This window comes from Aulonocara sp. 'chitande type north' Nkhata Bay, linkage group LG12 (assembly GCF_057382095.1).
Source record: "Aulonocara sp. 'chitande type north' Nkhata Bay isolate Kocher_YH1m ecotype deep benthic linkage group LG12, A_spYH_male_GT1.1, whole genome shotgun sequence".
Taxonomy (NCBI): Eukaryota; Metazoa; Chordata; class Actinopteri; order Cichliformes; family Cichlidae; genus Aulonocara; species Aulonocara sp. 'chitande type north' Nkhata Bay.
Window position 1 is genome coordinate 25,814,859 of NC_141355.1, and position 12,323 is coordinate 25,827,181.

The window sequence follows — 12,323 nt, forward strand, 5'->3', positions numbered from 1 at the left end:
GTGCTGTGAACCACACGCGTACACACAAGGACACACAGTAGACAAAGATATCATCAAGTCATGCCGTTCTTCTGTCTACGTACCTGTGAAGGTGGTCTTGGTGATAGGTGGTGGGTTACACATGGGTGATCTTCTGTCATGGGGGAAACAAAGAGCCACACAAAACAGTCGGTTATTAACTCTAAAAATAACAGTAAGTAAAGAAACGTAATCTCCTTTTGCTGGTTTTTTGTGACTATTACAACAGTCACACTGTTGTTGTAATACTGAATATATCCAGCAGAGGGCGAGCAAAGCCCGACTATGTGTGAGCACAGGAGACAGTGCAGGCAGGTGAAGGATGTGAACAGTAGCGGTTCTTGATACGGGCGACACGGGCGGTTGCCCGGGGCAGCATCGTGGTGGGGGTCGGCATCACGGGCATCGGCAAAAAAATTTTTTTTTTTAAATTGCTCGTTCTCATGCTGCCCTGACGTCATGCCAGCGCATATTAGGAATGGCACAGGCACCGATCGGTTTTCTATCGCCCATTTGCTGGGTGTAAGGGTGCCCTCCGTTTGCAAGGTGCGCCTGCTGCGTGCGGCACAGGGAGGAGAGGACGGGGCGGCGGGGGATTCTCTGGCTGGCTGAAGCAGCATCTAATAACCAACTCGCAAAATAAAACAAAATAAAAACAAACAAACCAACAAAAACACCAGACAAACAGCCTGCTGCTGAAGTCAAAGTAAACTTTACTGTCATCTCCGCTACATACAGTCCAGTATATAGAGAGACGAGACGACGAGGCTCCAGTTACAGCAGTGCAAGTAAACAAACAATAAATATAAGAAGAGTAAGAAAATAAACATACACTTTAGGACCAGGGGTAAAGAGAGGGGTAACAATTTAAAATTTCTATTTTACAGTTTGATGATTTAAAGTCTCAAACACACAACCCGTCGAAAGGGGAGGGGCCGGCTGCTTCGAAACAAAGCACATTTCATTCATAGTGTTGTAAATCCAAGCCCATTATGTATTGATGTTTTGAGTCCTGAGTTGTGCGAAATCCCAGAAATAAACCCTAGACAAAGCGAGTCTGTGAATTAAGGTGTAGGTCTATTAGGTTATGTCGTGGCGATCCTCGAGTTGGGGGATTTGTGTTCATATTGGAGTGCAAAATTAAAACCAATGGAAGATGGACAAGAAAAGTTCAAAGCCATCAGGTGCTCAGTTTAGAAAAAAGAGAAAAGAAGAGGAGGAGAAACGAGCAAAAGATGCAGGTAAGCAGATGTGTCATTGGATAATGGCAGGTCATCCTGAAACCATCAGAATCAGAATACTTTATTAAATTAAGGAAATTATGTGGGTTACAGTAACAGACTAAACTCCAAACAATACAGTATGTTACAGATTTTAATATTAATTAGTCATTGTCAGTTGTTGATTGGTCCTGTTCTCATTGTATGATGAATTATGATGGCTGTTTGGTAGCCGTTTGCATACTATGCATACTCTCTCTCTTTTCATATGTGTGTGTGTGTGTTTCTCTGGTGAAATTCAGTATGGTTCCGACAACAGTTTTTTGTTAATGTACAATCCTTAATATGTTTTATGTGTGTGTGTGTGTGTGTGGGGGGGGGGGGGGGGGGGGGGCGCCAGAGGGAGAGTTCGCCCAGGGCGCCAAACAGGCTAGGACCGCCACTGGATGTGAATGACAAATTACTGCCACATGCAGAGTAGAACAACTCAGCCATAAGGTGACTGTGATCAGATATCATAAGCTGGTCACACTGATTATTAGAGTCCTCTCACTACAGCAAGGTTTTGTTTCAGTAAAGCTTTACAGCCTTCCAAACTTACTTATTGGATGTTCTGTCTTGTTGTAGGTTAGTTAATGCACCAAAGTTGTTTCGTACAGTTCTCAAGCTTGCAAGAACCTGAGGGGGACATGACAGAATTGAACGTCACATTATGGCAGTATGTAAGGCGTCAAGACATCAAAACTGGTGCAACCGCTCACCTGTGCAAAGGGTGTTACAATCATGTCATCACCATGACTGGAAGAAACAGAGAGAGTTTTATGTTAGACGCAGACTCACAGTATAATGATAATGATTCAGCAGCAGCAGGGTGATTCATTTCCATGCCTTTGTCCCTATGTTCACAAATCAGAGGAGGCCATATACTTCACAATGTTCAATAGTTTAAAGGCAGTATTAGGCTTCAGTGAGAGAACTGAGGGGCTTTATTGTTGTGTAACTGTACACGTAAGGTAGCTCAATGACATTTGCAGTAACTACCAAACCTATTCTCATGGTACTGGATAATGTAAAACATGGAAGCTGTTTTTGCACCTCTTCTTTCCATTTCTTTGCCCCTATCTACACCTATAGGGATCATTAAGTTCTTCTTTCATGTTTTTACTGACTTTTATTTACCCAGGTAAAAGTTAGCTAAGCACATTTCTGTCTTGTCTTCACTGATTGCCCCCATTTTTTTTTATTGTCGCTAGACACGCTGCTCCTGGAGCTGGGGTTTATGAGCCTTGCTTAAGGACACCTCAGTGAACACTGTTAAGGGAGAGAAAAGCCTTTCTCAGTCAACCAAGGTAAAATAAATTTAATCAGTAAACTTTGAGTCAGTACCTGCTGACCTCCAAGTTATGTGAACACCATAAACAGCTTCAGGTGATGATTAGTGTCACAGAGCCTCTTTGCTTTACTGCACTGCTGAACAACCCCACGGCTCTGCTCTGCGAACACCTGGCAGCACCAGTGCAGTAAATACTGCAAATTTTGGTATCGATCTGACAGCAAATACAAGGCCAGTAATGGCACTACCAATACTGATACCAGTAGTTTTAACCTAAAAAGGCAGCTTATGGGAAAGCAGTCTATTTCGATTTATAAAGCAAATGTCATCAATTTGCAAATTCCACTAAATAAAAGCACTTTGGGTCGACTTCTGTTTTTTAAATGTAACAGGCAGGGGCGCGACGGGGGGGGGGGATACATCCTGTCCTACCTCTATTTCGAGAGAAGCTGGGATAGGCTCCAGCCCCTGTGACTGTAATGAGGATAAGCGGAAGATAATGGATGGATGGAATTTTGAGTTTTCCTATAATTTCTGGAGAGTTCTGAACTTTAGAGGTCGCTGAAAACAATTTCCTTCCATTGACTTGACCTGGATTTATGTTTATAAAGCTATGCTATTAAGTATTTCATAAAGCTTTCTTATTGTACTTCCAAATTTCATCCTGTAAGATGTAAAAGAGAGAAACATGCAGGTTTTTTTAAAACATGGTAACTAGTGTAATACCACAGAGCAAAAAGCAGCAGCAAGAACAAGGTCTAAGGTTACTGCAACTCCTTATTATTCATCCTTTTGTCTATTTGTCTTTCCTTCGGGCAGATCCAAGTGCTCTTTTTGTCAATATTTTTATTTCCTGTAGCACAAAGTGTACAGTACATGTAACTGGATAGGCACCATTGTGTGGGAAACACGAAAGAGCTATCAATATATATACTCTGACCCTGGAGATACCAGCTGATTTGTGTGTTACTGGGAAGTCTGAGTTCTTTGCTACAGCTGTAAGATAATGTAAAATCACGATTATAAAAGATAAATGATAAAACAAAGACATAAAAGTGAACATTTCAGAGCACAAATCCTTCCCATTATCTTTAGGAGACACAAACCAGTAACTCTGAGAAAACAAACCTATAAACGGATGCTTGTGAATGGTTTGTTACACCGTGCCCTTTCTGTGCTGCTGAATGTGGCCAAGAATAGATATGACACCAGAATCATCTGCAGGCCATGCACACGTTCCATAAGGCCCAAAGGATGGAAGCTTTGAGACCTGGGGACTGTATTACAGGGCGAGTTGAAAATACCTGGGACATCTTTCTGTTACATGGCTCCACTAAGCCTAACAGCCACAACAATGCTAAGCAGTCACAGTGACCCTGACACTGCTTATAAACACAGTAAGTCAATCCACATTTTTTGGGCTTAGCTGTGTGCAAGTTCACGTAAAAAGCTTGGTGCTGTCGCCAGATGAATAATCGCAGACACGGACAGCTGCACATTTTTTCATATGAAGAATAAACTTTAATCTAGGAATAGTACGACGAATTAAAAGAACATAATACAGGCTCAAAGCAATACAGATACTGCAAGCAAAGCCAGAAAGGAAAGACTGCACACTCTGTCCTGTCATTAAAGCAAAGGAAGATATTTCTGCAACTACATCTGTGTACGCTATAAAAAGTGTTTCTTATATGCATTCAAAAGGTGTGTAGGACATGTTTATCCTTATTCCTTCAGCTGGAACCATGACCGAGAATCCAAATTCCTCTCAAAACTGGAGACACTCACACTATCCCTGCATTGAGCAACACAGGATCTTCTAAAAATTGTGCTGCTATTTTTTTAGAGAATGGGTTGGTCAGCTGGTCATGGTTTTCTGTGATCTGTTATACCCAACCTAATGTGCTCTGATGCCAGTTATGATTGAATTATCATCTTTATATAACTCTTTTAGAAGTAAACCAGCATAACTTTGCAAACCCAGATTTAAAACTAAAGTTATCTCACTAATCCCAAACTCTACCGGTCTCAAGTTCAAGCTGAAGAAGAAGACATTTATCAGGATTCAACAGGATTATTGTTAATTTTATGAAAGTTGGGATGGAAGCAGAAGATACCATTTACTCACATGTCACTGGCAATGGAGGAGTTTCGCGACATGGACTTGGGTGAGAGGTCATAGTCGCTGTCAGAGCGGTAGAGGAATGACTCTCTCCGTTGACTGTGGACAAAATTGGCCTGCAGGATGAGGCCTGAGCCCGGGCTGGCCATTGGGTCCAGGGGGCTTCGACCTGATGATGTGCCATTGTCCACATCGAAACTGTAATTAGATAAAGAGAAAAGAACAAATATCAGAATCAGTATGTGAAAAAAGTTATTTGATCTTGCAAAGTGAGATTTCTACCACTGACAGATTCAAGCAAAATTTCTGAAGTTCAATGGTGAAAAAAAGGAAGGGAAATTTCCAGAATAAAACCCAATTATCTATGCTTCCGGAAAACACAGGATTTATGTACACATTAGTCACATGTTAGCGATGCTGATGACTTTTCATTGCAGCACCAGGTTCTCATGTCCACTGGTTGGTTTGGTAAATCTCCAAATCCATAGTTAGGTTCATACCAGACATGGTTTTAATTATTAGCATAGACCGTACAGAAAAGAAGGCCTTTATAATAATTTTTTTTGATTTCTGGTTGGGGGACTTTGTGAGCAAGACTAAGCCATTACGCTGAGTTTTTCTCCCCCAGAGCAATATCGCTGACACAGCCCAAGTATCAGCCTTACACTCCTGGGACCATTCATTATGCATGGGCTGTCTCTTTCCCACTCACTCTCTCTGTTATATGTTATAATCCAAGTGTCACTGATATCCACGTGATGTCCAGTGTAGGAATTGCATACATGGCATAGGAATAAAATAAAACAGAAGAATTTTGATGTGCAGTTTTTTCTTAATCTGCCCAATCTAATGTGCATAACATGCTGGACTTATTTTTCTTTTTAAAAATGTCTTTGTAGGGCTTAGCTTCCAGGTCTGAAAAGCAAAGCATACAACCTGCATTCTGTTTATTTGCCAGCGGGAAGCAAATAATGTGGCTCAAAAAAAGAAATCCAGCTGTAGAAAGGTCAATGTGAAAACAAATGTATGTTCCCCTTGGATAATTACCACGGTAAAAACTTATTAAATGGAATAAGATAATCATTTTGTATATTATGGTACCTGCTAGTGCCCATGAGGGTAGTAATCCAACATACCTATTAGAGCTGGCCTACTTTGTTACTCACATGTTCTCTTCACAATCAGATCCACATCACACTTTAAAATCTAAGCTGGTGACAGACAAAAAATGTCCATGTTGTTTTCTATAGTCTATGATTCACAACGAGTTTAAGGGAGAGATAAAAGTATCTTATCACCCCAATCACAGTCACTTAATTAATTTAAGATTGGATCATCAACATAAAATAAACTGCGTAATTCTGACGCATTTTTTGTTCTCTTTATCTGAATGAGCCTTACACATTAGCTTTGTAGAGACTAGCTTGCCTTAACAAGTCATTACTAGCTCCACTTGGCTAACTAGCATGAGCAAAATGAGCATATGGCTAATTAGCATATTCTTACATAATGCTGTTATTCATCTTATATTCTTACATGTGCCCTGTCCACCAACACAAAATGTGCTCTTAAAGAAATAGTTCAACACACAGTCACACAATCCCTCAGTTTTTCTCCCTTACGTGCTGTTGCATTTGACTTCAGCAGCTCTAGGGATAACACGCTCCCCCCATTACCCAAGGTGATGAGCTTTGAAAAAGCATAACGCACGTCTACTCCATAGGTATGTCAGCCCCACGGGTCCACGCTACTTGTGGACTGTTGGCTGATATTAAATTACTCACGAGTTTCATCTATTACAATTATAATGAGCCATCCATTTATTATGTAGCTGATTATGATTGGTGGCAGGCTAATTAGCACATCATTAACAGTAAACGACAAATGTTGCACGATACAGAGCCATCAAACATACAACTACAGACATTAACCTTTGTTTAAAGACTGCACAGAGAGCCACTGGGAATACCCCTGCTCCAATAACGCCACTGACTCATAGCTGAGAGGTATTTCTTAACCAGTGACACCATTTCCGGCTGGGACGTCATGGTGAGCTTCTTAGTCTCCTAGGTGATTGTTCACCCAGGTGATGACTAACGCTAATCATCAGGGATATCTGCCTTATTGCTACAGCTACTAAGCAGTCCCATAATCTTGTCTGGTGTAAATGCAAAGGTCAGGGGGGATTCCCCTCAGGAAGCTGCTCAATGCACATAAGAATGACATCTCTATCATTATAATTGTTATCTTCTTGATTATCAGCATCCTCTGAAATAAAACTAACACAGATTTAACCTGTCAGTGGTGTCCAGTACTCGATCATCTTCCATGTGGAAGAGCACAGGAAGCCAAGAACAGAGCGAGCACTTCGAGCGTGCACAAATACATGCTTGCATAGTATAGAAAGCATGTCCCTAAAACATTACTGAAACATTCCTTCTCACTACAAAACGACAAATTATTGATCTTGTATGATTTCTGCAGTTTATTTCCCAACTTAACCCTTCATAAGTATCATAGAGTCATAATTCTCATCTTTCAGGAACCATTTTAATGTTCTCTCTAGCCCAAATTGGTTGAGGAGTTACGGTAACCTGAAACACATAGTAAAATCTAGGAAGCGCTGATTTTTTTACTGTGTTTAGACAGCAGTGCCTTGTGAGTGCTTTGGGCTACCGTGATACACCAAATATCTTCACAAAGCTCGTTTTCTCTTCTTTCCGAAACCGTTTGCATTTTGTCTCTTGCACAAATGGTAAAGGTGTTACAGTCGTTTGAAGACTGCTTATAAAATAGGCCCGCCGCCGGGTTGATGGTTACAAAAAAAAGGGGGCTAAGCAAAAGACAACTCACTGACCCAAGAGCTACATCTAATGACTTTATAATGACAAAATCTGGGTTTTTGTTTGTGAACACAAGGGACTTTGTGAGGAAGAACAAGTCATTATGCTGAATTTTCCTCCCCCAGAGCAATATCGCTGACACAGTCCAAGTATCAGCCTTACACTCCTAGGACCATTCATTATGGATGGGCTGTCTCTCTCTCCCACTCACTCTCTCTGTTACATGTTATAATCCAAGTGTCACTGATATCCATTTGATGCCCAATGTATGAATTTCATACATGGTATAGAAATAGGAATACAATAAAGCAGATTACGTTTGTAGTGCAGTTACTTTGTAATCTGCGCATCTAAATGGTCAGATACCCAAGGTAATACACAGGACATGCTGGGCATATTTTCTACAGTAATTAAATGGTTAAATGTCACCGCTGTAATCTCATGGAGTGGCAGAAAGATAAACAAGTGCAAGCTTTGATTGTGGAATTTGATAGCTTGGCTATCTGCCTTATGCAAGAAAAGGCAACGGTATTGCCCTTGTCACCTTGCAAAGTAGTTTGCAGTCATGGTACATGACTATATCCATCTTTCTCTCTCACACACACAAACACATGCCTACTCAAACTCTTATAGCAGCTCTTGCCTTGCATATCACCCCATCTCCTTCCCAAAGTACTTCTCTTCTAGAAGTGTGTCACTCTAAACCAGTTTTATCTTCACTCACACACACAACCCCCTTTTCCACACACTTTTTTTATCACGTCAGGTAATCCATCTGTTTTCCTCACTGCAGTTGTGAAAACACATACTCACACAAGTGACTGATAAGTTGGCATTCCTTGCACAAGTCGGTCCGTTCTCCAGCTGCTCTGTAGTGAAGTGTTAATGGGTGTGCGGCTCATGTGTGCAAACAGGACAAAGATGACACCGTGAAAGTGTTGAAAGAGAATACTCAGCATATGCGTAACGACCGATTCATTATTGCACCTACTTTGACATCACCGTCTACTCCCATTTGCGCCTAAAACCAGAGACACGTAACCCCTCTCCCAGCATGCGAGGGTATGTGTACAGTGTCATTCCACTGACACACCCTCTTCAGGAATGACACAATGGATCTATGTGCTTGAATTAGTGGGGTATTGAACGGGCAATGACATCATAGTGGGAATATATAGCTTTTTTCCTGCGTTCAGCAAGCAGAAAACAGAAGAACAGAATAACGTCAACACCCCTATGACTATGTTGTGACAATCAACAACAACACATGAGTAAATACATGAGAATTACTGTTAAAAAAAACAGGGGGGGAAACCCCTGTGTTACCTCAGGGCTTAAGAGAATGGAAATCCTCTGTTTACCCAAAAAGGAGTGATCCAGAACTGAGATATATATAATAGGCAAGGAAATAAACATTTGATCTGCAAGCACTAGATTGATGACAGAAAGCTCTTTAATAGAGTTCCAGACATCCCATCTGCTGAACATCATAAGGATAACACTTGTCTTATTCCACATTGAAAGGTTTAAGGTTGCCTCACTATTTTGTCTTGGACAAAATAAGGGACAGACGAATAGATAATAAGAGTCCAGGCTAGTTTTACACTGGCCTTTCCTTTTTTGCACATGGTCAGAAAGCTTCCTTGGAATAGGTTTGTCAATTTGGGTTAAAATGCCAAATAGCTATAGTTATACACAAGTTTATAACAAAAACTTCATTAAATGCACTTTTCCAACCTATTAATTTATATAAATATATGTCTCTCTATTACACGTAAAGCTCAAAATCAGGCCTGTGTGAGAAGATGATTCACTGAAAAAAAAAGAGAAAAAAAAGAGAAGAGGACACACATGCTAACATAAAAGTACCTTATAGAGTGCGTGGCATCCACAGTGCGCAGCTACAAGAGCATACATGAATATTTGGAGCAAAGTTTCTCACAGGAGTGGAGTTTCATGTTTGAGTTTGGGTTGCATGGGGGGAAAAAGGGAGGGTGGACTGTTGCCAAAAACCTTTCAAATTTACTGTAGCAAAGCAGTGGTCCATTTAAAAATAAGAAACTTTAAGCGCACTGAGATAGATGAATAGTGGCTGCTGTGACTTTCTACTGCAGGACGTGGCTGGGTCACATACATGCCTAAGGACACTGCACAGCTCTTTTATCGCCTCTCTTTTTGTGTCTGGCTCTACATCATTTTTGTCTCCGTCAGTTCTCCCATTCTGTCCGTCCGTCTCCAGCACACACTCTAAATGGCATAGATCACTGACTCATTCATTTTTAGCCCTGGGTCACTTGAGCAATTACAAACACCACGGGAGATGACGTGATAGAGCTACGGGGAGATGCACTGGAGAAAGAGGTCAGTGCACAAGTGTCTTTGACAAATAATAAGCCGAGTTGCAGATAGTGAGGCTCTGTTTTTCCAACAGTCATTCAGAGTTGGTGGACAAGAAAATCTGCACCAGTACCAGACACAATACGTAATGGAGACACAATGTTTTCCTTTGAGTTTATGCACAGTGTCTAAAAAGATCTCATCAACTGAAAAAAAGTGAAAGGGATCATTTTTAAAAAATATATATAAATAATCAAATTGATGCATATTTAAATGTGGAAAGTGTGCAGTTGTGCGAATCAGAACAGAGACGCGTTGAAGCAGACAGAGGAAAGATGACACTGGATTTATTTTAGAAAGCCGAGGGCACAGAGGGGAGCAGGCAGCAGAGTTGGACAAGGAAAGAACTGCGCATGTATAAGCATTCAAATGTGTATGTATTTAAGAGGATTGTGATCCCGTGCATGTTTGTAGGCGTGAGGTACATGATCCTGAAGTGTGTGGTAAACCTGGCCCTGCTCTAAATGCAAAACAACCACCCATGACTTAAGATAAGAAGAAAAAAAACCCACAGTACTGTAACATCCACAGATGGAAGAGTGGGCACGGATGACACATTTGTTGCAGGCATATGTTGAATAACAGAAAAGCTATGTTTGTTTGCTGGAGATACTGCAGAGCCAACACCTCTGCTTGATGGTATCATCAGTCCTAAATGTACGTGATTTATTTTGTGATTTTTCACCACTGAAAAGCACACAGGCTAAACACAATGTGCTCTGATAAAAAAAAGTAGCATATGTCTGAAACTTTTCTTTTTTTTTTTTTCATGTGTCTGAAACTAAAATTATGATAGTTTAGAACCTGTCTCGGAAACGACCATGTTGTTGGGTAGTACATGTGCACCTGGCTTGATTTTAGTTTCTATGAATGCAAACTTTTTGAATAGTTGTTAAAGGTAACACTGGATGTAATGCAAATACAGTACGGTACAGTACAGAGTGACTTGACTATTTTGCATACTTAAAATAAAAGCAACAATTTTTTTGAGGTTTTAAAATTATGTTTAAATTCTTCATTCTGAAGTACAAAAAGAGCTGTTTTGGTACTGTTAGAGCTGGGCGATAGAACGATAATGATATGTATCGCGATATAACTTTTACTCGATAGAGAAATTAAGCTATCGCGATAGACCTCGCCGCTCTCGTCCTCTTAAAAAAAAAAAAAAAGGTCAGCCAATCTAAATTAAGTAGCGCAGAGCCGAACCAATCACAGCCGCAGCGTCACGTCGCGTGACTTGTTACGTACAGCACAAGTGCCAAGCCGCACGTGTGTTTGTTTGGGAAGCAGCCAGCGGGTAATGGAGCCAGCGCGTAATGGAGGAAATGAGTGTGTCGACTAGAAAAATCAACCGAGCGTGACCGAAGAGAAAACAGATGATGGTTCCAATGCCGGAGAGATTGTCGAACGGAAGAGCCATAGAAGTTCCGTAGTGTGAAGGTATTTCGGCTATTTCAAGTCTGACAAAAAACAGAGTAGCGTGCACTGTAAATTGTACCGAAAGCAAGTCTGGAAATACAATAAACTGGTGCATGCGTCACACTGTGCGCCGCGTTATTGTTTCGGTGAAATGAATTTCTACAATACTGTTACTGTTAATTCTACTCTCTGCAGTGTTTAAATGCTTACATATACACACAGTTACTGTCCCTCCACACATACGACTCGGTTCTGCTTCTATGCCCCAGCTTTGTTTACTTTTTCCCACCGAGGCTTCTAGACTTCTGATTGGCCAACATTTCTGCACGGTTAGGAATCTAGCGCCACCTGCTGCTTTGGCATGTTCATAGCAGCGTTTTCCTTCATTTCTGCCTTTATGTGTGGACGGGATTATTTTTTAAAACGGAAACGGAAAATCTCCGTTTTCAAAAATACCCGTGTACGTGTGGACGTAGCCTCAGTCTCTGACTGGAAGCGCTAATTCGTCATTCGGCTTTTGTAAGACTAAAGTAACTGTTAAAACTGTTTGAAAAGCTAAGCTATACAACAAGGAGAGATTGAGAATTTCCTTTTAGTTCTCAGTTTATTTGATATTGACAAAAGTTAGTCAGTTTTGTCTGTTCTTCTGTAACACAAACTAAGATTTATTTTTAGAATTAATATTTTGTTTCTAAGTGGAATTGACAATTTAGTCTGTTTCGTTTGTTCTATTTTGAAACTTAAACGCTTTAGCGGCTGCCTTTTGTGTAGTTTGCAATATTTGCCTTTATTTATCTGAAAAAGTCTCATGTTCCTTAAGTACATCTACCCTGTTGAACTTATTATGGGAAATAAATATTTAAATAAAAACAAGCTGCTGATTATTTCACATTTTACTTGTGAGCAACAGCACATTTAAATCTTACAAATATAGTTATTTGGCTTATATCGTGATAGATATCGTTATCGCC

General features: G+C 40.6%; 1 protein-coding gene across 7 annotated transcripts in view; it reads right to left on the minus strand.

Annotated features, from left to right (window-relative positions):
• The window catches only part of pde4d (phosphodiesterase 4D, cAMP-specific), a 221,777-nt gene that overhangs the window by 19,689 nt on the left and 189,765 nt on the right, over positions 1-12,323 (minus strand). For 6 of the 7 annotated variants that reach the window (XM_086314649.1, XM_086314648.1, XM_086314650.1 and 3 more), the window contains 4 exons: positions 4,700-4,891; positions 2,000-2,036; positions 1,840-1,916; positions 84-133 (listed from right to left, as the gene is read on the minus strand). In XM_086314649.1, coding sequence (XP_086170775.1) covers positions 84-133; positions 1,840-1,916; positions 2,000-2,036; positions 4,700-4,891 — 356 coding nt within the window. Of the gene's footprint in view, positions 1-83; positions 134-1,839; positions 1,917-1,999; positions 2,037-4,699; positions 4,892-6,624; positions 6,771-12,323 lie in introns of those variants that run through there. The other variant, XM_086314653.1, reaches the window with a different exon arrangement.